The sequence below is a fragment of the Dipodomys spectabilis genome, unplaced genomic scaffold (assembly GCF_019054845.1).
Source record: "Dipodomys spectabilis isolate Male_0828 unplaced genomic scaffold, ASM1905484v1 ptg000095l, whole genome shotgun sequence".
Taxonomy (NCBI): Eukaryota; Metazoa; Chordata; class Mammalia; order Rodentia; family Heteromyidae; genus Dipodomys; species Dipodomys spectabilis.
The window spans coordinates 4,061,839-4,089,390 of NW_024870772.1; the positions used below are offsets into that span (position 1 = coordinate 4,061,839).

The 27,552-nt window shown below is 37.0% G+C and overlaps 1 protein-coding gene across 1 annotated transcript; it reads right to left on the minus strand.

Annotated features, from left to right (window-relative positions):
* Positions 1-27,393, minus strand: Bora (BORA aurora kinase A activator). Its single transcript, XM_042685440.1, has 12 exons — positions 27,273-27,393; positions 26,259-26,426; positions 24,039-24,145; positions 19,876-19,921; positions 17,206-17,287; positions 14,183-14,248; positions 13,384-13,440; positions 12,366-12,592; positions 11,543-11,675; positions 7,721-8,337; positions 2,688-2,819; positions 1-1,042 (listed from the first exon to the last, which is right to left on the minus strand). Exons 2-12 carry the CDS (start codon positions 26,409-26,411, stop codon positions 977-979), a joined length of 1,686 nt encoding a protein of 561 aa, XP_042541374.1. The 5' UTR covers positions 26,412-26,426; positions 27,273-27,393; the 3' UTR covers positions 1-976.
* Positions 27,394-27,552: the final 159 nt, after the last annotated feature.

Sequence of the window (27,552 nt, forward strand, 5' to 3'; positions counted from 1 at the left end):
TGACATGGTAATACATTTTATTTCTTAGGGCTACTTCTGTATTTTCTTTTTAACAAATTTTTCTTAAAAGACAATCACTAAATTCCAAAATACATTCTTCACAGGTATTTTCAAACATATGTTATAAACCCATCTATTGCTATTATATGTTACTTCAGAAAAAATAATTTGCATATTATGTATTTGCCTAGTTGTTACAATTGTTACTTCATAATTCTAAGCCCAACAAGAATTCCATTGTCCTCCAGTTCCAGTGGTTCTCTGATTCTCCTGAATTCTATTCCTCTCAAGTCTGGACTACAGAGGATGCTCCTGCTCTAGGAATGGTGGTACTTTTTGTTCTGGCATCCCATGTTTATCCCAGAGCATTTGGTTCCTGTTAGGATTACCTTTCTAATATTTATGTAGTTTTCAAAAATATTAACCAGACCTGAGTCTAAAGTTTCCCACATAGGAAATGGCCCACACAATTTCCTACCTTAGTTTTATATTTTAGGATTTCCTTCACATAGGTTGTTACTAATTCATCTGTGTTCAAAAGTTTTTAATGTAAAATACATAGTGCCGTCACTTACAATTTTTCTTGGAACTATATATATTTTTCTTCTTGGAACTACTGCTAAATTCATTGCTTGACAGCAATAGGGCTAAGTAGTTCACTGGTCCTGTAGGACAGGAACCAGTTACCAGCTAATGTCACTTTTTTTTTTTTTTTTTGGCTAAACAAATCAATCAAGGTTAAGTATAAAATATTTATTGATTAAAAATAAATTTGCATTTCAACAACTTGGAGGTTTTCTGTTCCTGTGTCACTAAATTGAGATCTTGATTTTTCACATTAAGGAGGGAGAGAAAAATGAAGTATGTTTCTTAAAGCAGCTTTTTCCCCTCAGTCACCATCAATCGCATTCTTGATCTTATGCATGAAAACATGAGAGAAGCAGTTGAGCGGTAGCCTCTTGTCCTGATGAGACATCTAGGGACTGCTGTACTGAGATGGACTTGCCGTTTTCATCCAGCACCTTTGTGCTGTGTGGCCTGGCTGTCAAGAAAACAAAAGACCACATTTTCAGTTCCAGCAGGACCCATCAGTAAAGGATCCAACTTACATGAACTGTTCCTTAAAACTTGAAACATAAGCCAGGCACTGGTGGCTTACGCCTGTAATCCTAGCTACTCAGGAGGCTGAAATCAAAAGCCAACCTGGGCAGGAAAGTGAGACACTAATCAAGAAACCACCAGAAAATCACAAGTGGCACTGTGACTCAAGTGGTAGAGCACTACTAGCCGTGAGCTGAAAAGCTCAGGGACAATGCCCAGGCCCAGAGTTCAAGCACCACGACCTACAACAACAACAAAAAACCTGAAGGGCTGGGAAGGTGGCTCAGTGGTAGAGCGCTTGCTTTGCATGCATGAGGCCCTGGGTTCGATTTCTCAGCACCACATAAGAAGAAAAAGCTGGAAGTGGCACTTTGGTTCAAGTGGTAGAGCGCTAGCCTTGAGCTGAAGAGCTGAGGAACAGCACCCAGGCCCCAGAGTTCAGGCCCCATGATCAACCAAAAACAAAAACAAACTTGAATGAAGATTTCCTTAGCTAAAAGGATAGTAAAAATATTTTTAAAATTCACATTCTATTTCAGAAGGAATTCTTGTACCTAAATGCCTCTTTACATTTAGATGGATAACCACAATCTTCCCTCTAAAATATGGGATGTTAAATCATGATCAACTGGTTGAAGTTAATCTTAGAAGAGACTTGTTTGGACATCACATAAAACGAAGGCAAAATAAAGAAGAAAAGTTTGGTCTGTTAAAGTCCATTTGGAGAAATATGTTATATATTTGATGTTTATAATACCTAATAAACTGGCACATCAAATTGAAGCCTATCCTGTCTCATGCCTAAAATTGATCATTTCAAATATGAATAGTCATAAACATCTTACCAAGGATGAGCAAAAATCTGAGTCAAAAGTATATCCCACCTTTGTACAGATATTTAAGTTTTTTCTAAAACACTACCAGAAAAATCCAAATTCTTTAAAGGCTATTGAGTTTTAAGAAATCCTTTAGATCTTTTTAGTCTGATGTATAAATTCTACTGTTTTCTAACCAAAATTCTTTATACTAGGCTGTGCAACATTCAAAAGATGGAAAAAAATTTTGTCTATTTCCCCACAATTATAAGGATCGTGTGTGTGTGTGTGTGTGTGTGTGTGTGTGTGTGTGTGTGTGTGTGTGTGTGTGTGTGTGTGTGTGTGTGTGTGTGTGTGTGTGTGTAGAGAGAGAGCATGAAGAGTTGCAATGTTTGTATTTAAAAACCATCTTCTAGCCAGGCGCCGGTGGCTCACGCCTGTAATCCTAGTTACTCAGGAGGTTGAGATCTGAGGATCACAGTTCAAAGCCAGCCCAGGCAGGAAAGTCCATGAGACTCTTATCTCCAATCAACCACAGAAAACTGGAAGTGGAGCTGTGGCTCAAGGGGTAGAGCACTCGCCTTGAGCTGAAAAGTGCAGGGAAAGTGCCCAGGCCCAGAGTTCAAGCTCCATGACCAACCAAAAAAATAGCAAAAGAAAATCTTGTGTTACAGATGACTAAGCAAGATGGGATGAGGCATAACTATAATTAACCAGACTACACAGAAGAGAGGGAAACACATTTAGTAAATATTTCTATTTGCTCCATACCTTTGAATTACAAACTTGAGGCTTAATTTCCACTTCACAGGTTTGTGCATCGCTTTCTTTGCAGTAACTTTCTGCCCCGACTGTGTCCATAATATTGCTTCCACACGTCTGCGTATTATATCCACTATCCATCTGGCAAGAAAGAGGACAGAAAACAAAAACAAAAATGCCTAAAGATAACACTGCAAACAATTGTTTCCTAATTTACATTAAAAATAGGTATTTTAAGTGAGTCACTACTATTGTTCACAACATCTGAACAATACAAGAGAATATTTAGGGTTGGTAATGCTGACTGAAATTTGATAAACCTGAGAGATCTTTCTATACAGAACTATTGTCAATGCAACTTCACAATTCCTTCTGATGAGTTTCCTTTAGCAATAGTGAACAAGCCAGAAAACAGGCCTTGAAGATAATACCCAGTAATGGAAAATGAGAATCACAATCACCTTCACTTTCCAACTTATTTCCCAAGTTTGTCTCTGAATGGCAAGCTACCTTTCAGAGTATTCAAAAACAATATACATTAAAAAAGTGGGCTACTTAATTCTCATACCCAATGGTCCTACAATTGGATGTCCTGCAATCTTTTTCATTCTAAGACATAATACTGTTCCAACTCAAAAGAGAGCTGCAGTTTGTACATACAGTATTCCCCTCTTACTAGGGAGAGATGCATTCAAGGACTCCAGTGAATTCCTGAAATGGTAGATGGTACCAAACCCTATGTATTCTGTTTTTTTCCCACATTTACATGTGATATGAGATTAGCAATAACAGTAATAGAAAAATTATATAACTTTTTCTTTGAGGCAGGGCATAACAGTATTGTAGCCCAAATTTGCCTATAGAAGTAAATACTTGTAAGCCATTAACACATTTCTATTTCCTCCATACCACTGCATTGTAAACTTGAGATTTAATCTTGACTAGGTTGGCTTTGAACTTGTGATCCTCCTCCTGCCTCAGCTTTCTGAAGGCCAGAATTACAAGCGTGTGTTACCTGTTCACTTCAAGTAAGTAATGGCTTTAAATTTCAAACATCATTACTCTTGCATATTGGGGACATAATAAAATAAGGGATACCTGGAGTATCATGACAGTCAATCTGAAAACCAAGGGATGACTGAGTGAGTAGCTTATACAGTATAGACAGGCTAGTCAGAGGGATACAGAGTGTCCAGGACAGCCTGGTGAGACACTGCAACATTTTATGCTATTCAGAATGCCATTCACTTGAAAACATGAACTGTTAACTTTCTGAACTTTTCATTTAATATTTCTGGACCTTGGGTAACCAAAATCCTGAAAAGCAAAATTGTAGATAAGGGAGTGGCTATTATGTGTGATAAACATTTACTGAATGGAAATTCTAGGTTCTATATGGCATTCTATAGCAGGGTATTTTTATTTTCTCTTTTCAACATCCCTATCACTTTACAGATGAGGAAGTTAAGCCTCAGGAAGGTTAGTTTTCTATTTTGTTTGTTCTATTTTCACCAGACAACACTTCATGTGCTTGCATAATGCAGAGCACCAAGCAAATCACACACAAAGGGTTTACCTAGCACTTAATCCTTCCTTGCAAGTAGGAGAAGGAAAATTAAATTTTTGCTTTCTTCATTTAGAATAACCTGGAAAGTGTATCCTAATAGCTTAGCACTCATCCTTTGAAAAATGTTCCTAGTTTTCAAGTTTGGATGCATATTTACCTACTACTGGAAGTCATGTTTCATTAGAACAGAATTCTTGTGACATGTAAAACAGAATCTAACATTATATCTCAAGGGAAACACCTTGCTCTACTATTCGATAGAAATTTGATAAAAAATGTAAATGCAGCTTGCTTCCAGATTATCTGCCAATTAAGCTTCTTTCGTAAATTCATCACTGTCAAATAACTGTCTTATAACTCAATATTTTAGGCACAGGGAATCTGAGACTCCATACAAAAAGGAAGATCAATAGGTGCCCCATTCAGATGGTAGCTGACCTTCCTGTCTCTCATCTAGGCCACTACCCATGTCAATATCTACCAGGAACCATCCAGAGAAGACAAATCATCTTGGTTTGTTCTACCCACTGGCATCAAGGCAGCCATCAGTATCATTTTATAGCCAAGAAGAATGACATACTAACAAATATTAACCATGATCTACTCGCTGTCATATAAATCCCAGCCTAAGGCTCCACAGCCTGGAAATGAAAAAAACGAATTCAAACACGTAATTCCTATTCTTACAGCTACTTAAAGTGTTGTGTCCTAAGTCATTTTACACATACTCTGCTACTAAGTCTTTTTTTTTTCTACCTCCAAAGTCTGACGTTATTGTCTTTGTAAAACCTTCACTGGCTCACAGTTGTCTCCAGTGGGACCTTGCAATGCCATTCCTTGAACTCTGGCCTCAGCAGTTCAGCCCTTCTGTCATCATGCTCAGTCCCTCAAACCTGTTCCCCACTCACAGGACCTTGCCTCCCACTATTACCTACTGAAACCAGCCTGTTCCAGCAGCATTCATCGTTTATTCATATTACCCTATCATTAGGATCTTATTGTTAGCCTCACTTTAAATAGCTAGTAAGTTGAAAAAATGTTGTCATTTTCTGAAATTTCTAAAGTGAACTCAGCAGGGAACTAATTAAAATCTGCCTTTGACTTTTCCAAGCCCATATTCTATGTCGCCCCTCAAAACTACAAGTACTGGTAACCCCTGTTGCTCCTGTCTAGCCACCTGCCCTCTACTACTGCCGCTACTAATCCTGCCTGATTCCTACTTTTAAAAGTATCTTCTTGTTTTACATTAAAATATGCTGCTTTTCCCATCTAACGTAAAAACAAGGTGAAAATGCAAACTACAAAGCAATCTTAGGACTCTTGATGTTTTCTAGCTATGATTTCTTTCCCTTCACAAATAAGATTCTTCCAAGAGTTACTTATACACCTGGTTTCACTGTCTCACCTCTAATTTCCCTTCTATTCACTTTCACCTTCCCATCTTGAGACTGTCCAATTACTAAATCCTCTTCTTATTCCAAGAGCCACTGTTCAAGGCATATATTCCTTGGTCTTATTTTGGCAATACAAATCATTCATTCTTGTTTAAGATGCTCTATTACACTATTTTCCTAGGTACCCTCTTCAGCTGTTTGTTTCTCTTGAGAGTTCTGTTTGCTTTTCTTAGACCCCCTTAATATTTCCTCAAAGATCTGTTGTTCTCACTGTACAAAGTCCCTTTGGTTGAGCTTACTATGTACTTACTGTTTTCACTACATAAATATATACTGTGTGCTGAGTTTATTTTTTGCATAAATATTTTGGATGAAAATATACATGATTAGGGGTAGGCATGCAGCTCAGTAGAGCATTTGCTCTGCATGTGTTGGGCCTGAGTTGAATCCTCAGTCCTGAAACGGTAATATAAAGTTAAAACAATATAGTTGGGTCAATGCTAGGAGGAATGTAAACTTGTACATAAAAGCATAAATGAGGTCTGGCCTGGTCAGTGATCAGGAAAAGCTATGAGGTTGTGAGCAATGACTTGTGACCTAAAACAAAAACCCAAACCAGTTATTAGGCAGAGTAGGATTGAAAGAAATTCCTCACAGTAGGAACATGGTTAATCATAATTCTGAAAAGCCAGTGGGTCTGAAACAAGAAAAATAAAGGGAAACAGTATTAAGGTGAATAGTATGGCAAATGCCAGATCATGTAATGCCTTGCTAGTCATATTATAGATACCAAAAGCAAAAATACTTAGCAAACAGGAGATTTTTTAAAAGATCTTTTAAAAGTAGATGAAAAAGAGTATACTGAAAATAATAGAGGAGAAATCTAAGCTTTACTAATTTTTTTTAAAGATCTAGGAAGTATTGGGCACCAATGGTACATACCTATGACCTACCTATTCAGGAAGCTGAGATCTGAAAAATATGGCTCAGAGCCAGTCTCAGAAGGCAGGCAAATCCAAAAAACTCAACTCCAATTAACCAGCAAAAAGTCAGAAGTAGAGATGTTGCTCAAGTGGCAGAGCACCAGCCTTGAGTGAAAATGCCAAGCAAGAGTGAGGTCCTGAGTTAAGTCACAGTACTAAGGGAGAGGGGAGAAAATCCAGAAAGTAAAAAGAGTCCATGTTTATAGACCATTGGGTGGTATTGAAGGAATGGCTCAAGTGATACAGTATGAACTGTCCAAGCAAAACTGTGTGTGAGTCCTGAGTTCAAACCCTAGTACTGGCATAAAAATAAGTAAATAAATAGAAATATTAAAAATAAATCACAATAGATGATGAGGACATCCTGAGTGGGCAGCACAGTGCCTGCACTGCCCACTTCCAAGAATATCAGTGAAATTTCACAACCATCATGTACAAAGGAAATGTCCTATGTAGCAGTAGAAGCATGGGACAGGAAGTGGTTATTGCAGATTAGGCTTTAGGATCTTCAGATCCCTCCCCAGCAGTGATCAAATTCAATGAAAACAATGCATTTCAATTCTTAAGGATAACTATTTCTCAACTCAAATGTGAAGGAATAATCACAGCATCGGACATGTAATGTTTAAAAATGGTACTCTTCCTTAGAAAGCTACTGGAAAATGTCTTGCTATGAGAAACTAGGCTAGAGAAGAACACAATACAGAAAACAGGAGAGTACAGAACACAGGGCAGGTTAAAGGAATTCCCAGGATGATGACAGGTTGATATTCTAGGATGGTAATTGCTTTTATTCTCTTCTTTTATTTTTTTATTTTTGCAATACTGGGGTTTGAAATCAGAACCTTGAATATGCTCAGTAAGCATTCTACTACTTGAGCCACACCTCTAGTTCTTGTGTGCTTCAGGTGTATTTTTCAGATAGGGTCTTCCAGCCTTGTACCATTTTCTCCTAATTAAATGAAACTCAACATCCTGGTATCACTTGGTATTGGTATTTCTTGAAATATGAAATACTACAATTTCCCCACATGGAACCTGTGATCCTTCTCACACTAGCAAGGGAGTAAAGATCTACAAGATGATCCGATACCTTACCTGAGTATTACTGCCTTCACAAGGAAGCACACTGCTCTCTGCAAGAGGTGACATACACATGTGAGAGCTTTCCATACTGAAAGCAATTCCACTCATGAAATCAGTCACAGGTGAATTCCCATTATCAACCGGCTCCCTGATCCAAGTGCTCTCATCCACTGTCTCTATGGGATCGGGATCAGCCATGTCTACGGTGTCGCTCTCCCTCACACTCTCAATGTCCTCCAACAGTGCCAGTTCCCTCTCAGAAGCACTGGACTGGCTCTGCGTCATGGACATGGCAGTGACAAGTGCAGGGGGGCTTCGTGAAGAGGTGTCACTCTTCAATGACCACAGCCACCCTCTCGTGGTCTCTGTGACTGGTGATGAGATGATGGAAGGGATGTTCTCTTTATCTTCTTCCACTTCCTCTTTGCTGTGAGTCTCCAGATGGAAGGGCAAGTGAATGAGTGAGCTCTGATGCTGAGTACTTCCACACATCTCAAGTCTCACAGGAGAACAATTTTTAATTGGTGAGCAGCCATCTATAAAGGGACTCCTGATACACGGGTTAGTGATTCCACTAGAATTTCTTCCAGATGAAACGTCAGGAGAGTGAAAAGGAAACTTCCTTTGTTCTAAAAGATTGGAGGGAGAAATAAAATCATTAAAAAAACAAACCATAAAAATGGACATCTGTTAGCATTTGTATTTACTAAAGTAGAATTGTGGTGTTAAGCAAACATTCAAGCAAATGAAGTGCAAAAATACTTCTTTTCTGGCTCATTTCCTATTTTAACTAAAATATTTTACTCCCTGAAAATTATTTTGTGATAAGCATACTGTTGTAGTACTAAAATTCTTCTTATATCAAGAAGATCCCTAAAAAATCAGCAGAAAGCTATGACTTGACAGCTGTCTTGGTAAATTAAAGGCATAAGTGATTTTATGCAAAAATTGTATTTACTTATTTATTTATTTATTTATTGTTGGTCATGGCACTTGAACTCTGGGCCTGGGTGCTGTCCCTCAGCTCTTCAGCTCAAGGCTAGCACTCTACCACTTGAGCCACAGCACCACTTCTGGCCTTTTCTATTTATGTGGTGCTGAGGAATCAAACCCAGGGCTTCATGCATGTGAGGCAAGCACTCTACCTCTGAGCTACCTTCCCAGCCCCTCTTTTTTAAAATTTAATTTTATTGTCAAGGTGATGTACAGAGGGATTACAGTTACATACATAAGGTAGTAAGTCCATTTCTTGTTTACCAACTCCCTCATTTTTCTCTCACTTTCCCTCTCCTCTATTGCCCCCCAGCAAAAATACTTCAACAAACAGTAAAAGGCAAACAAAAAACTGGAAAATAATATTTGCATCAATAAAACACCTAATAAGAATCAAAAGGATAAAAAATGATTTAAAACTTAAAACTTTCTCTATTTTTCATTGGCTTATAAAAATAAAAGTTTAAAAAACTTGGCAAGGGCTGGGAAGGTGGCTCAGTGGTAGAGCGCTTGCCTTGCATGCCTGAGGCCCTGGGTTCGATTCCTCAGCACCACATAAGCAAAAAGAAAAAAAAAAAAAACTTGGCAAATGCACATCAACAGTGAATGGTAATAAATAAGAAAAATATCCTACCACAATAACAAGAAAAAATATGAAAAGTAAAGCAAGGAGAGACCATTCACTTAATAACATTCAGGTCTGAACTAACAAGTTCTCCAAAATACAATGGCCAACAAACACGAAGAATTCAACATCCTTAATGAACCAAGATACAATCATTAAAGCAATAAGACAGCTTTCTATAATATATCAAAGTAGTAGTACAATTGGTAAAATTTATCACAACCTTATAATTTCTTCAAAAAGAAATTTTTACCCGTAAAACCAGTCTAGCTTTATCCACCCCTTCTGACCAAATAATTCCAATCCTGAAAATTTAAGGAAATATGTACAACATACTATGTATTCAGGGATAACCATTAGTTTGGTGATGAAATATCATAGTTAAAATGCTTATCAGTGGTTCAAAACATAATTGGGATTGAGTTGTAGAGTGCTTGTTTGGCAGGAATGTTTGGGCTCCAATACCAGAAAACAAAGCAAAGCAAAATATACAAGCATGAGGTGATTCAAAACCACAGTTTTGAAGTAACAAAGGACTTGAATGACCTGTAAAAAAAATATTCTTAAGAAAATGCTTTGAGAAAGGGCTGGGACAGCTCTTGGTGCCTGCCCAGACTGCATAAGGCTAGGGTTCAATTTCTAGCACAGTAAAGAGGAAAGAAAAAGAAAAAACAAAAACAAAAAAAACCCTAAAAAACAAAAAACAAAAAAACAGAGGAGAAAGGGTAAGAGAAACAGGAAGAGGAGAAGGAGGAAGGAGGAAGAAGAGAAAAAGAAAGGTGTGAAAGAAAAATGATTTATGAAAAAAAAAAGCTTCATGAAAAAGCAGTATATGTACCTACTATGTATTCTCAGATATATAACCAAATAAACATAAAGTGACAAAATAAAGTTTATTTTCCCAATGTTATTTAGTATGAATAGTTTTTTTGGTTTTAGGGGTATTTACTGTTGTTACTGATGGTGTTTTTGGTGGTAACAGGAATTGAACTCAAGGCCTTGAGCTTGCTAGGAAGGTACTAGCTCTTTTCTGAAATGATTATCTTCAACCTAGGGTCCCCTTTATATCTAGGCCAGCCTAAGCTGTAATCCTGTTTGTGCTTCCCATGTCACTAGTTGTGACAGGCACATGCCACTGTGTTAGCCATTGTGACTCCCCAATAGCTGAGAAAACAGGTGTGCATCACCACACTCAGCCACTGGTTGAGATGGAGTCTGGAAAACTTCTTTACTTGGACTGGTCTAGAACAACAATCACCTGATCTGCCTTCCAACAGCTGGGATTATAGGTGTGAGCCACTGAGCTAAGCTATGAAGTGATCAAGTGATATATTTTTTCCAAGAAACATGTTTTTTTTGGTTGTTGTTGCTGGTCATGGGGCTTGAACTTTGGCTGTCCCTCAGCTCTTCAGCTCAAGGTTAGTGCTCTACAGCTTGAGCCATAGCTCCACTTCCAGTTTTTTGGTGGTTTATTGGAGATCAGAGTCTCATGGACTTTCCTGCCCGGGCTGGCTTTGAACCCCGATCCTCAGATCTCAGCCTCTTGAGTAGCTAGAATTATAGGCGTGAGGCCACCAGTGCCTTAGCCATGTTCATGTTTTGTATGTTAAATTACCTTAACAATTTAAACCAAATCTATTTTCTTTTTACAAAGTAGAAATATTTAATTATCAGATATCAACATCTCATAGGTTAGAAGACATATAAAAACAAACCTGTCTCTAAAATTACCATCTTTCTTTTGTGAAGTGTTTGATATAGCTCTTGATAATCAAACCAACTATTTTACAGTAGAATAGAATTTTACTGAAAACTCCAGTCTTTGAAGGTAAATTGTTTCTTTTGTTGAAAGAGAAACAAAAGCTTCCAAAAGAGAGACTACATCCATCATTTAAATTCTGTTAAAAATGCCTTTTTAATAACTAATACTGAAAGGATAAACATTTTCACAATTATTATTTTACTTTTTATTTTTGATGCTGGTTCTGGGACTTGAACTCAAGGCCTGAGTCCCTAAGATTTTTCTCTAGCACTCTGTCACTTGAGCTACAATTCCACTTACAGCTTTTTTTGAATAGTTTATTAAAGTTAAGAGGCTCATGGACTTTCCTCCCAGGGCTGGCTTTGAACTGTGATCCTCAGATCTCAGCCTATGGCGTAGCTAAGATTACAGGCGTGAGCCACTGGTGCCTGGCATATTTTCTGATGTGACATACCTGAGAGCGGTGTTTTTCCTACTTGGAGTGTCACTGGGGAAAAAGTGGGTGAAGAGATGGCCGAAGGACTTGTTATACTTCCCAAACTGTACCTCTTTGAACTCCCCTGAATGGGGCTAGAAGAAAACTGCCCCTATGAGAAAAGCAAATAAATAACAGAATGTATTTATATGGTTATCCTTCCACATAGTTAACACTTCATGCTCTTTTGTCTTCAAAAGACACTCATTAATTAGGAATTGTATATAAAAACTACCAAAAGGCATTCTGAAACAGGCCAGGCACTGGTGGCTCACGTCTGTAATCCTAACTACTCAGGAGGCTGAGATCTGAGGATCAGGATTTAAAGCCAGCCAGGACCGGAAAGTCTATGAGACTCTTATCTCCAATTAAAAACCAGAAAACTGGAAGTGGAGATGTGGCTCAAGTGATAGAGTGTACAAAAATTCTAAAATAGTGTCACAGTTGCCATAACAGAATGCATTGTGTTTAAGTAAACCATTACATTACACACAAGCACATGTCTATGAAAAGTTTTAAAATAATTTATTCCATTAACGCCATTCCGGTTGTTACATTAACTTTTTCATAATTTGGTTAACACTCATGTTGGGAAACCTTGGGCACCTCATGTACCTCTAAAGGCAATGTTGAAGAGTCTGAATAAAAACATTTTGGTGATCAATGACAATATATAAATTGGGTTAACATTCACAATGTATAATCTCCAAAAGACAACTATTCCTAGTCAGTGCAATCTAAGCATCTAAAGCCACACACACCCAGAACACACAGAGCCAACACTTGTTAGAATTCTTCTTACCGAGCTAGGTGTCTGCATGGGGCTCCTACACTGCACAGGAGATAAATCTACTGCATAAAACACCTCAAGTGATGCTTGAGCATTGCTCTGAGGACTTCTGGGAGAAGCTGAAGGCAAGGAGTCAGAGATGCTCCCGTTGCCATCTAAAAAAAGCTTTCTTCTGAGAGATGAAGAACTAAGGTTTCCAGGAGACTGATCAGCACCTTCATCAGCTCTGAAGTAGTCACCTGTATTAAACAATAGCAGAATGAAATCTAGTCGTTTTGGAAATCAACTTTTCTGTTGTTCCTGTTGCTAATGATTTTTGTTCCAAGGTATTATTATGTAGCCCAGGCTGACCTTGAACTCATGAGCCTTCTGTCTCAGCCTCAAGAGTGTTACCCAATTCTTCAGCTCTGCTATCCAATTCTTTATTAACAAGCATGTTCCAACCACAAGTTGGAAATTATTTTTCAAAAAACAAGGCAACATTTACTTGTGTATGTGAAGTTAAAAACTCCTATTATTTGTTATATAAGTAGTTCATTATTAGAATTATACTAATATGCTGATAGTTATGCTTATAGTTAAGATGCTTATAGTTTATGAATAGGAACCCTATGAACTTTTCTTGAACATGGCTAATTCAGGCTGTGTTCAAGTAAAAGATTCAGGACAAGCTGAGCGCTGGTGGCTCAGCCTATAATCCTAGTTACTCAAGAGGCTGAGATCTGAGAATCGCAGTTCAAAGCCAGTCCCAGCAGGAAAGTCCGTGAGACTCTTATCCAATAAACCACCAGAAAACCGGAAGTGGTGCTGTGACTCAAGCGGTAGAGTGTTAGCCTTAGCTGAAGAGCTAAGGGACAGTGCCCAGGCCCAGAGTTCAAGCCTCACAACCGACAAAAACAAAACAAACAAAAAGAAAAGATTCAGGACAGTTTCCCTACTTAAGAGAAAGCATTCCCACAAAGTCCCATTTCAAAAAGCGAACAAAAGAAAACCTTGAAGTTATGAAAAGTTTAAAGAATATAATACTTACCTAATATATTTTCTAAATTAAAATCCACAGGAAGAGACAGCAATGTCTGACAAGCAGCTGGAAGCAAGCAAATAATAAAAACATGGATAAAGTCAATGAGAGCACATGAAACACAATTCTGCCCATGCTTCTCAACCCAGCATTGCCCCATGATGTTCTACCAAATGGAATTACTCCATTTACACATTTATTACACACCATACATTACTAGTTTCCTATCCCTTCTCCTACAGATGGAAAGGTGTTAATAGTAAACGTTACTCCTGGCTGCAGGGCTGACATTTGGAAATGAAAAGGAAGCCAACTTCTTATTTCTCATATTAACCAATTTTCAAAAGAATGTTTTGTAAAACCAGAAACTAACTCACACTTTAAAGAAAAAACATGCTACTGCTATTTCTAAAACATGGCTGGATAAGTATGCTTTAACACCTTCTTTTAAAAGTGAGCTCTCGGCTGGAATGTAGCTTAGTAGTAGAGTGCTAACTAGGATGCATGAAGGCCTGGGTTCAATTCCTCAGTACTACATAAACAGAAAAAGCCAGAAGTGGCACTGTGGTCTAAGTGGTAGAGTTCTAGCCTTAAGCAAAAGAAGCTCAGGGACAGTGCCCAGGCCCTGAGTTCAAGCCCTAGGGCTGGCAAAAAAGAAAAAAAAAAAAAAAAAAAGCTCTCAGTTATTATAGATTTCTCTCAAAAAAGTAAAGAATTTCAACTGCAGAGTATCATGTGACTACAAGAACTATAAATCAAATATAGCTATTGTTCCGTAGAATTCATTTCAGATTGTGTTTGTACTCACCATTGCTTTTCTCAGAATGAGGGTTCAGCTTTTTTCCAGCTGGAGAGTCACTATTTATGTTAATACCTATAAAACATTTTAAGTAGAAAAATCATCCAATTTCTATTTACTTATGTTAGTATTCCACAGGTAAAAAAAATAGTACATAATAGCCTTTTATGAATAATACTTGCATTCTAAGCATGTATGCTGGTATCTTGGTTATTTTTTTTAACTTTAAAGAAATACAAAGATAACTTATAACAAATAAGGAGGTACCAAATAATTTTTTTTCAATTTTGAAAAAGGCAATTAATAATTACATATAGTTACAGTATGCGTTATGATATTCTGATATTTACATATTGTGGAATAAGACCAATTTACTATCACATACTCCTATGAGGTAAGGATATTTGAAAGCTACTTTTAGAAGTTTTGAAATAAACACTATTATTAACTGTTGCACAATAGTCCACCAGTTCTGTCCAACTGAAACCTCATTCCTTTTCATCACCAATGCCCTCCTCCCTCACTTTCTACTTCTTTGAGTTTTATTATGAACATTCCATTATGTAGATTGTATGTTATCTGTCTTTCTGTGTTAGTGTTATTTCACTATTAAGAGTCCTCTAGATTCATTCAGATTGTCACAAATCACAGAATTTCCTTTAATTTTAAAGGGAGAATTGATTCCCTGTGAATATATGCCACAGGTGTTTTTTAATCTTCCCATGTTGAAGGACACTTAGTTGAGTCCATTTGTTGGCTACTGAGGAGAGTGCTGCAATGATCATGAGAATGGAAACACACTAGTTTAGATCTATATATCCAACTGGCATAGGAATACATATAGGATCCATATATCCAACTGGCATATCCAACTTGCATAGGAAGCATGATTTAAAGGAAGCCATAATTCTTTCCATGATGTCAGTCTTAAAAGGTAAGGGCTCCATCTCAGCTGTTCTCAATGTCTCTAAACAACCTTCTGTTATTTCAAGTTTTCACAAAAGGAGCTCATATAAAATAGGTTAAATATCAGATTATCTCAACTAGGTCTGAAAATTGATCAATAAAATTATGCTGTTTGTTAAGTCAAAAATATAACCACAATGTTTTTAAGTATGCAGTTTTATAAAAAAAATTTACCAGCTTAAGAAAACTGAACAGTAATAAATGTAAGCAAAAGAAGAAGAAACAAAAAAAAGAGAAAACCCATCAAAAACTTCAAATAAAATGACAAAATAGTCTCATCTAGGATTATTTGGTTTAACAGCACCAAATGAGGGAATAGGTGGGTATACCAATGACTTCAAGTCCTCTATTAAATAAATATCATCAGAACAGGTGAAAAATAAAATGAAAACTAACAATTCATATGCTGATGGGCAACGTGAACTTCTCTTAGTCATCAAGGCTCTCCTCTGCTGTTGTAGGATGAAGTCTACATACCTTAATGACTTACTAAGTCCTTCAAACCCTGGTCCATTTTCTAGTACAACTGTCTTTCAGATATACACAATTTTATCTGAAAAAAATCTTAAAACAACACCTCTTCCCTTTAGGTATTGCCTTAGCTTCCATTCCCTAAGTATAAATAATTCAAGTCTAAACTTAAAATTCTAACAATCAGATCACCTCCCCTACCAAGTATATAGCCATATTATCACAAGGTTTTCATTTTATTTCAAGTGTTTTCTATATTGTTTCCTGAAAAAAAGGACTTCTTCAGTAAGCTCAAGTTTAAGACCTCCCCCCCAAAAAAAATCTGATAGATTTGATTATACCAAAATAAGAATTTCTTTTCTATCAAGAACATAAAAAACAAACACTATAGACATGACTACAGGAAAGATATTTGAGCTGTTTAAAACCAATAAAACTATCATATGTAAGGTATCTTAGTTTTTTTTCCTTTTGCTCTTTTTGTTTTGGGGGGGGGAGGGGGTCTGTTGTGGAGCTTGAACTCAAGGTGTGGGCACTGTCCCTGAGCTTCTTTGTGCTCAAAGCTAATGCTCTACCACTTGAGCCACAGCTTTACTTCTGGTTTTTGAGTGGTTGGAGATCAGACTCTCACGGAGACTGTTTGGCCCAGGCTGGCTTCAAACATGGATCCTCAGGTCTCAGTCTCATGAATAGCTAGGATTACAGGAGTGAGCCACTGGCACCCAGTGTTTTTGTGTTTTGTACTTTATTTTTTTATGTTGGGTCCAGCAGGCCATTACACACTCAAGGTAGGAATCTGATTCAGGTTGTACTGCTTTCACCATCTCTATAACTTGGAAAAGTACTCTTTGTAAAATGAAGTTTTCTCATCTACAAAATGGGGTCAGTGACTATACTAACCTCATATGAGTTGAGTTGTAAAGAATTACTGAAAGTACTTGTCCAGGCAGAAAAAGTGCCTAAGCCATTTTAGGTATTAAAAGAGTGGGTAATTCCAAAGCAATGACACACCCACATACCCCCCCCCCACACACACACACGTGCGCACACACACACACACCCCAGTGCTGAACACTGCTCACAACCAAAAGGGCAGTGAGAGCAAATGGAAGATAACCAGTGCCTAGAGAAAGAAACATTTCAAAAGCCACTGACTCCTTTGATTTCCCTATAAATTAGTAGGTAAACAGCTATAATACACTTTCCAAAAGGCCATTTACATTCATCCCTCCTCAAAAAATTAGTAAAAGCAATTTTAATATTTTATTTACAATATTAATCTTCAAGATCACTGCTAAAGCCATTAGCAATTAAACTTTTCATTCAAAATGTACTATCTGAATCTTGAGGTCCTTTAGAAGTATCATTGTAAACTGACATTCACAATGGTCATGAAGAAAAAAACAGAATGGCATGAACATGCGCGCGCACACACACACAGTACATAGCAAGTTTAATCCTTTTGATCTTGAGATAAATTCTCAATTTAATACAATTTAATTTTAAGCAAACTCCTTACCAAAACAGATACCCTGGCACTTTACTATGTTGTAATTTTATTTTTGTCTTCAACTCATCTAATTTTTAGCACTCACATTTACTGGAATGATATTCTGAAAGCTGCTTCCCGTCATGGTCAGTCCAAGGAGATGGGACGATGACATCTTTAGTGAAAAACTAGGAAAATTAAAGTCATACAATTAGGCATATATGCCCCGCAAAATTAAAAAAGGAACTGCTACTATTTTCAAATAGCCATCAGTCATGTCATAGTATGATTTTAGTTCAAGTTTTAAAAAATTTTTTGTTTTTGTTTTTTTGTGCTGGTCTTGACAATGAACTCAGGGCCTGGGCACTGTTCCTGAGCTTTGTTGCCCAAAGCTAGTGCTCTACCACTTGAGCCACTGCTTTACTTTCAGCTTTTTGGTGTATAATTAGAGATAGTAGTCTCATGGACTTTCTTGCCCTGGCTGGCACTGAACCATGATCTTTACATCTCAGCCTTCTGAGTAGCTAGGATTATAGGCGTGAGCCTCTGGCACCTGGCTTAGTTCTGAGATTTTAGTACTTAAAAATATTAATGACTAAAGGTAAATGGGAGAAACTTCAAGTACATATAAAGAGAAAACAATATTTAAAATCCACCACTTACATTCAAAATTTATAAATTAAGTTTATTCTTGAAGAAATTAATTCAATCATAAACAGAATTAATTATAGAGAAATTATTTTAATTTTTTGGATGTATGAAGTTGGTCACAACAAAGGAAAGATCAAGAGGGAAGGAATGAAATAGAAAATAGAAAAGTAGACAACTCAGCCAGTCTAAATGATGTGCTGAAGCTACCTTGTACTGGCTCTCAAGGTCTGCTCATTAACATTTTGGGAATTATATATAGCAACTGTTAAAGCCAGTATTAAAAATAAGCTTATAATGAGATATAAAATTCAAATCTCACTGGTTGCTGATTATTTTAGTAGATCTTCCAACATCTTTACATCTTTAATACCTCTGTGGTAGAATTCCCTCATATTATAATCTGTAATTCCACTTTTCCCATTCTGTGACATGACATCAATAGCTTGAAATTAGCTATGGCTACAGTATTTACACTGTGAATAGCAGCTGTCCCTACAAACCTTGCTCTTACAAAACAAGACAGCTAGTTATTCATCATTTAAGTATAAACATTTATACATTGTTTATATATATTAAATCTTTGAGTATACTTCTAGCCTGTATACTCAAATGGAGATACAACATTTGGATGCATTCCTTATTTCATTCCTAATATAGCAATTTCCTTTCCCTGTGTTTTAAGGGCACAATATTTTATTTTTCAAGGTATGACAGAGTTTCTTTAACTACTTCTGAGTCTATGAGGAAAAGTTCTAAAAACTAAGGGAATGGGAAAGCCTTGGTATAAACAATATAAACAATGCACACACAAAAAAAAATTAGAAAAGTCCCATAGACTTATGAAATGTCTTGAAGGTCAAAATTAAGGAAATATATATTTAAGTAAGATGTCACTTTAAACAACAAAAGCATAAATCTTAAAAAGAAATGATCGTCAGTACTGCAGATAAATTCATAAAACCTCAGGCTCAGCAAATCCATTCAAAGCACACAAAATACAAAGAAAGATCAATGGGGACCAGGGCTATTGCATTGTTACTGCAAAAAATGTAAATCTTTATATCTAAGTATCCAAAAATATCTAAGAAAGATTATTAGCAAAAGGAAAGCCAAGTATACTATATCTAAGGGAAGAGGTGGGTAAGTGGGTGACTCAGGAAAAAGAGGTATCTTTCCATGGTGTAAGATCTTTCTGGGGGCTGAGAATGTGGCTTAGTGGTAGAATGCTTGCCTGGCATGCATGAAGCCCTGAGTTTGATTCCTCAGTACCACATACACAGAAAAGGCTGGAAATGGCACTGTGGCTTGATCAAAATAAGCTCAGGGACAGTGCTCAGGCCTGAGTTCAAGCCCTGTAACTAGACGAAAAAAAAAAAAAAAAAGAAAAAAAAAAGATCTTTCTGGGGAAAGAATTAGATAATTCTTACAGTCAATGAGAAGGGATTTGACAATCAAAAACAAAAAATGGTTTGGAGGCATGGGTCGGGTGGTAAAGCAACAGTCACTAAGCAAGAGTGTTAAGATACTGAGTTTGTGTCCCAGCCTTGGGGGAAAAAAGCAAAAAGTAAAAAACTTAGTTCACTATGTTTACTAAAAACCTTTACAAAACAAAAGCTTTACATTTATACTTTACTAATATGACCTTTTTTACTTCATGAAATATATTGTCTTAAAAATTCCATGTATTAACAACAAAAGACTACACAATTACCTATGTTAATCTAGACTTTTTTGGCCTGAAAGAATTCAGCTTTGCTTACATAAACTCCCACTTGAAATGGAATTTTGTGCTAGCCACCTTCTGAAGTCAAAGGAAAGATAAATTATTCAGTCCCTGAGAATGAAATGATGACAGTGGCACAATATTGGCCAAAAAAGGCAGGGGAAGAGAAGCACTAAGCCAATCATTGCCTTAATATAGGAGTGCTAAGAGAGGTACACCAAGATGACTGAACATCATAGGTCTGACAAAGGCACAAAAGGATGCTTAACCTACAGAGGGAAAAGAAGAGGACTGATAGGGAAACAGGAAGTATTTGGAGAAAGACTTCCTAAAGGAAGTGACACAGAGGCAGAATTAATCCTTAACTGGCTTAATCATATATCAGTAACAGTGTTAAGTTACCTCTTCAATGGCTTTTTGTCTTTTGTCTTCCACATCTTTATCTATTCTATACAGAGATAAAGAAGAAAAATAACCAGGCTATTACTTCAGCTTATTGAACAGTTCAAATAATAACCTTTCAAAGAATAATTTCCCTCCACTGCAAACTGACAAATGTTAAACTCACTTTAAAAGAAAAATTGGCATGATATAACATTTAGTTAATGGCAGAATTCTGAGATTCAGCATTTAACTATCAGGCTTACTTTTACTTCCTTTCCTTCCATTCAAAGTTTGAATGGGGTAATTTCTTTTTAAAGATTTGTATTGATTTAAATTACTGCCAACAAAATAAATTTCAATGAAGTCTGTTCCTTAATCAATGCAAATGAAGAAATATTTCATTTGACAAAAATCTAAAAATTGCCCAAATTGTATTTTCAGTTATAATAAGTTTATCACAGTGGTAATTTTAGGATAAACTTTTACTCTGAAATGGAGGAAAAACTATCATCTTTACAGTTCTGGATAAACAGCAAAAACAGTGATTCAGAAATAAAACAGCATTTAGTGCATTTTTTTTTTTTGGGGGGGGGGGGGGGGTCCAGTTGTGGGGCCTGAACTCGGCCTGGGCGCTGTCCCTCAGCTCTTCAGCTCAAGGCTAACGCTCTACCACTGAGCCACCTTCCCAGACCTGGTGCATTTTTTTTTGGTCAGTCTTGGGGCTTGAACTCTGGGCCTGGGCGCTGTCCCTCAGCTCTTTAGCTCAGGGCTAGCACCCTACCATTTGAGCCACAGCACCACTTCCAGCTTTTTCTGCTTATGTGGTGCTGAGGAACTGAATACAGGCAATCATGCATGCAAAGCAAGCACTCTACCTCTGAGCCACCTTCCCAGCCCCTGGTGCATATTTTTTAAAGTTTGATATAATAAGGAATTACACTATCACAAATTCCTCAGCTAGTAGATTTAGAAAGAAAGAACTCAGGTCTAAAGATAAGGCCTAAACTTGCTAATATTTTAGCAGTTAGCCTTCGAGGACCACTTAATTTTTTTCCCTTAGGACAGAATGATTGTAGTTCATTCAGAAATTAGTATACATTTTTTAAATTATTTTTTTCTCTCAGAAACTATTCCATGCATATATTTGTTCCTGGCTTAACAAAGGTTTTTTGAGAATGTACACACTTCAGAAATTTAAATCATGTAGCTTTTTCAAATAAAAAAATTAGGAGAAAATAAACTATGGTGATAATCCACATATCTCAGCTGGCATGATAGCCATTTTGAGGACATAACTCAGTTCTCTTTACCTGATCATGTTCACAACCAGGTCAAAATGACAGTGCATAACTGTCTTAGCTTATGTAAGCACTAACCTAGCTTTGCCCTACTTAGAAACCTTCTACTAGTTTATTAGAGGGACTTCAAGAACATAAAATATTCAGATGATCACTGAAACTAGTAAAAAAATCAGGGTAGCCGAATACTATTGACCCCAATTCAAAGTCCTAAGAAGTTTGAGTATTAGGACCAGCATATCACTGAACCACACTGAAATACAAGAGTAGCATGACTGCCTTGAGTGTTGGTGTCTGGGATGCTGGAGAGAAAACTTTCAAGAGTAGTAACCACCTGTGTGGACATGACTCATTTATTCATGCCAGTATGCATCTTATACTTATTATTCTCTTTGTGTACATGATGAGGACGGGGGAAGAACTGAAGTGAGTAGTTATTGAGTAAGAAGTGGTATTAAAAGCCACTGCTTTTTTCTAAGAATGAAACAACACACGAAGAGTATTTCCACTATCCTCAGAAGAAGCCATAAAAATTCACTGAATTACTTAAGTAATTTTCCACTCCTTTCCTTTGTCCTATATTATAAAACTATTTACTGAAATACATTAAAAATGTATGAGGAAGGAAGTATCTGTAGTAACATATACCTGTAATCTACTCAGGGGGCAAAAACAGATCATGATTTGAGGCTATACTGAGCAAAAAGTCAGTGGAATATCCCATCAAAAATAGGTCAGTCAGGTGCCAGTGGCTCATGCTTGTAAATGGTACTCAGGAGGCTGAGACCTGAGGAATGCAGTTCAAAGCCAGTGTAGGCAAGCAATTGGTTGAAACTTTTTTCTCTCATTAGCCACCAAAAAGCCAGAAGTAGAGCTGTGCCTCAAGTCAGAGGGCTACTTTTGAGGAGTAAAAAAGCTATGGGACAGAACTCAGGGTCTAAGCTCAAGCCCAAATACCAGCACCAAAAAGGAAGGAAGGAAGAAAGGAAGGAAGAAGGAAGGAAGGAAGGAAGGAGAGAGAAAAGAGAGAAAAGAGAAGAGAAGAGAAGAGAAGAGAAGAGAAGAGAAGAGAAGAGAAGAGAAGAGAAGAGAAGAGAAGAGAAGAGAAGAGAAGAGGAGAAGAGAAGAGAAGAGAAGAGAAGAGAAGCATGTTGGTCCTAGATTACTGGGGAGGTGAAGGTAGGTGGCTCACAGTCCAGGACTGACCAAGTTACAAACAGAAGACACCATTCTAAAAATACTAACAGTAAATACATACAGGCATCATGATGAAGCATGAGGCCCTGAATTAAAGTCCCAGTTTAGGGGCTGATGAGAAGACACCCAGTCGATACATTATTTATTAGTAAGTGAAGGCAAGTTCGGTCTAGCTCTACTGTTAGTTCTTTGGGGCAGAAATAATATTGTACATTATAATACACTTTTCAGTGTTCCTGTTTCTCACACTGCTTCAAAATACTCAGTAAATGCCTCTTCACAGCTGGGTGAAAAATTGACCATGATTCAATGTATTGAAAGAATGGACAAAATCTATAGCTTGGGAGACAAAAAGTAATTAACAGTGGCTTGTTTGCTTTTAGATAAAAAGGTTTTTATCTTCTCTCTTAAAGGTATTCTTAAAATCTTATGCTTTATCTCCATTCAATTCCATTACTATAATCATTTATGAACATTAATGAAAGTGAATAATCATTAAGTTAGTAAAGAAAGAATGGAATACAAAAGTCAGGAAAGTATTTGTAAGAATATATCCACATGCATGGTTCTGTGTGTGAATGAATTTTAATGTCTTAGGGGAAAAGATCCCATTGTTTCAGACTGACAACATCTCTACTTCCAGACAGAAAATTAAAAGCTGGACATGCCATGTATTTGATTCTTTTCAAATATTAAAAAAAGGTACTAAAACAATAGGCCTCAAGTTGTAAATACTATTACCTATAATACTAGAAGTCCATGTTCTAAGGTAGGCCCCAGAGGCTCACATCTTTAATTCTAGCTTTTAGGGACACTAAGATCATAAAGACCAATATATGAGCCAGTCAGGGCAGAAAAGTCCACAGGACTCCATTTCCAAACTAATCAGCCAAAAGCACAGCAGCTCAAATGGCAGAGTGCCAGCTAAACAGTGGGAGACCCTGAGTTCAAACACCAATACTGGGGAAAAAGATTTTAAGAAGCATGTGCTTACTACATTTGGCCTCACCCAATCAAAGCTCCACAAGTGTAAAGCACACTAGTAGGTTGAAATTCACACAATCTATCAATGAAAAAGTTAAAACTATGTAGGTATTATGTAGACTTCAAGGAAGTATAACTAATTCTCCAATGAGCTATGTTAAAATGAGATGATGTCCGAAAAGTTCTCTGCTTTTAATGAACGTTCTTCAAGCCAATGTGCCTTAACTGGTGAAGGGGATTTTAGGCTTTCCCTAACATAGAATCTTGCTTTTTCCTGAAACACCAAAACCCAAACCAAAATAAATAAAAATAAGTCAGACGTCACATGATGGAAAAAGGTACAGATTTTAAAATGTCCTTTCTTTTCCCAAGTACTGGGGAGGCAGAACTGTTTCATAAGCAACAGAGATTATCAGAGATTATGTATCTCTCAAAAAAGAATTTCTACCAGATCTGGGAAGATGAGAGAATATTTGTAGATATAGGTCTTTGAACTCACTCATTTAGATAGGAAAAAAATCCACATAAAATTTTTTTCTTCCTCAGTATCTTTACATATACAAACATTCAACTTTTACAATTTCTTGTATCTCTTCATTTAACTACATTTAGTTATATGAAAGAAAAACTTACCGAGAATGACTTACAATTTCTTGTATCTCTTCACTTAACTATATTTAGTTATATGAAAGAAAAACTTACCGAGAATGACTTAAGTATGACGCTTGACGATGAATCTCTTCTGGGTCTATTTCTACAGGATTTATTACAGCTAGTTGATCAATAGACCATCTAAATTCCCCTGGAGTCTTAGCAAAAGAAAAGTGAGCTTGTAAGTAAAAGCAAACTAAAATACTTTGTCAAAATGCTAGCCAATGTCACCTTCAAAGAAATAATGTGAATGGGTATAAGCTGAAAATACTTAATTCTAAAGCTTGTATTTTCATATTCTATTTTTCCACTAAATTAAAAGGCAGATGTTCATCAAATCACACTAAATCAACTATATCTCTTAAAACTTCATCTGAGTGATTAAAAAATGATATAAGACTGTTCAGAGTAAAAAAGGTATAGAAATTCCACAATTAACACTCAATAGTGATAGGTCATGCTCATGTGAAGGTAGAAATCTCTGGGTTATTAAAGTTCAAAAGCCTTTACACTAAGAATGAATCATATTTAAATGAAGCACTAAGGATTCCAAAAGCTCTTAAGTCCCTAAAAGCCTTCCTAATATCTTAAAGAACACAATCTCTTTTTATCACATTGTATTCATCACAGAACTTATCTTCTCTTTGAAATTGCAATTTAACTGTGTCTATACCATCAGCATGGAGGTAGTGGTTTCTTCAAACAATGTCTCACTATGTAGGCCCATCTGGCCTGCAACTTGTGACCCTCCTGTCTCCACTTCTCCAGAGAAGGGATGATAAATTTGTGCTACCACCTAACTTTGGGATTAAATATATTGTTGGTATTAGGGCTTGAATTCAGGGTATGGTACTCCTGCTTGGCTTTTACACTCAAAAGTGGTAATCTACCACTTGAGCCACACCTCTATTTGAGATAGCTTCTTTCAGCTAAGAACAGTTTCAATATATATTCTATCTATCTATCTATCTATCTATCTATCTATCTATCTATCTATCTATCTATCTATCTATCTATCTATCTATCTATCTATCTGTGTGTGCGCGTGCACGTGAGCACGCACTCTGATCCTGGGGTTTGAATTCAGAACTAAGCCCTGTCCCTGAGCTTTTGTGCTTGTTAGAACTCTACTAGAGACAGGGCTTTACGCTGACTTTTTGGCAATTAAGGAGAAACTGGAGTATCATGGACTTTCCTGCCCAAGCTAGCTTTGAACTGCAATTCTTAGATCTCAGCCTCCCAAGTAGCTAGAATTATAGGCATATGCCACCAGCATGTGGGGCAGTTAAAATATTTTTAAATAGCTAAAAAAGAAAAAACCCAAATGGAGCTGGGCACCTGTGGCTCATGTCTGTAATCCAAGCTACTCAGGAGACTGAGATCTGAGAATCTTGGTTTGAAGCCAGCCCAAAGTCTCTGGGATTCTTATCTCCAATAAGTCAGAAATAGCTGGAAATGGTGCTGTGGATCAAGTGGTAGAGTCCTAGCTTTAAGCATAAAGAGGCTCAGGGACAGGACCCAGACCTGAGTTCAAGACCCAAGACCCAGGACAAACAAACAAACAAAAAACCCCACAAAAATCCAAATGGGTATTTTTTTATGACATGACAAATCACATAAAATTCAAATTTCAGTGTCCAAAATGTTTTATTTGAACATAGACACACTGTTTTCATGTTGTGCAGCCATGGCTGTTGTTTCAATACAGAGTAGATGTTTAGTACCTTAACTGTGACCCCGATGACATGTAATAAATAAAGTATTTCCTGTCTGGTTCCTAACTTAAAGACTACATAATTAGAGGAAACAGCCTGAAACATATCTACCTACACATGAAATATAAAAATCTAGAAAAATAAAATTTAAAAAGCCAGATACTAGTAAATTCTGGTATGCTACTGCACAGCAGCCTAACTATAGATAATAATAAATGTTGCATTTTAAAAAGCTAGGATTTTGAATATTTCAACATAAATTATAAATATTGAAGAGATAAGGGCTGTCACAAATATGTACCATTCTTATGTTTTTACATAACAATTAAAATTGAAAAAAATTAAAAAGCAGATGCTAACATTTTTTTCTAGCTAACTTATTACTGTCCCAAATCACTAGGCTGCAATAAACACAACAATGACACATTACATTTATATGTTCCACGATGCATTGCATTTATATGTTCCCTCTTACTGTTAAAATATTTAACATTTAAAATTATTTGTAAGTAGTCTGCCTAAAATTCGTTGTAAACATAAGTACATAATAACTTACTGGTAATTTTGTGGATTTAAAAACAGAAGGACTGGCAAGAGTTTGTTCATGCAGATTAGAATAATCACTAGGACTTTCAAAAGGATTTAAAACGGGGATTCTTCCTGGAGTTTCTGGTGTTATTTGCATTTTTAATTCTTTGACATCTCCCATAGCACAGAAAGCAAACTAAAATAAATAAGAAATTTGCATATTAAAATGACAAAGTATCATAGACATTAATGTTGATAAATGAAGATATATTAAATAGATAATTTCACCAAAAGAATTAATTGAAAATCTAACCCTCGGGGTTATTTTATAGTTTACCAAAAAAAAAAAAAATCACATTTTTCTCAAGTGATCCTCGAAAGAACCTTGAAAGCTAGGCAGGAAAGCTACTACTATTAGCACTGTTGTTTGGCAGAAGATTTAACAAACTCAGGGAAGTGTCTTATAACAAATAAGAGTCAACCGAATTTAAATGAGTTCAGGACTACCTTTGAGGTACTGATTAAATAGTACAGTAGGCACAAGCAGCTTTCCAACCCTATGATTCCTACTGGTAGCTTTATAAACTCATTATCTCAAGACTCTGATCATCTTTCCGAGAAGTTAGTAATTCTCTCACCGAATTAAAGTTATTTAACAATTCTTCGCAGCAAGCAAATAAGAGACGCAGAAGTTTGTGCCCTCGCTAGAGAAGTATGAGTGACAGTATAAAGAATTAACTGCCCTTTGCCTCTTGGGTCAAGCATTGCCCATCCGTAGAAAGCTAGACTGCATTACTTCCCTTCAAAGGGGGCTACAACTAGAGAAGAAAATCTACTTTTGAGAAGCCGAAGTACATCTGGCTCCCTTGTCTGACGAGCAGAGAGGTCACCCCCAAAGCTACTAGGCGCCCCTGTTCTTGCAAAGTTACTCCCCTCGCTGTTCTCATTCATCCCGTGGTGAGCAGGTAAAGCAAGTCCTGAGCTAAGAAACGTGAGCTTTCCAACTCGAGAAAGAATAGCTCAAGAATCGTAACGAACGTACCGATAAGTGTGTACAAAAAAGGAGCCCCCCAATATCGGCTCCAGGGATCACAGGAGGGGGCCGGGGACAGCACACACGACAGCACACACGACAGACAGGCAGCCACAGACTCTTTAACTCCCCGCTTCCGCGCTACCTTCGACCAACCAGGCCGCGGGGCGACTGGCCAATCACCGCTCGCCGCCGTCCTCGAACCGACCAATCAAAATCGACGCGGCGGAGTGAATTCGAACGCCAACTCCTCACTCTACGTTCCGCGCAGTGCAGCGAGGCTCGAAAT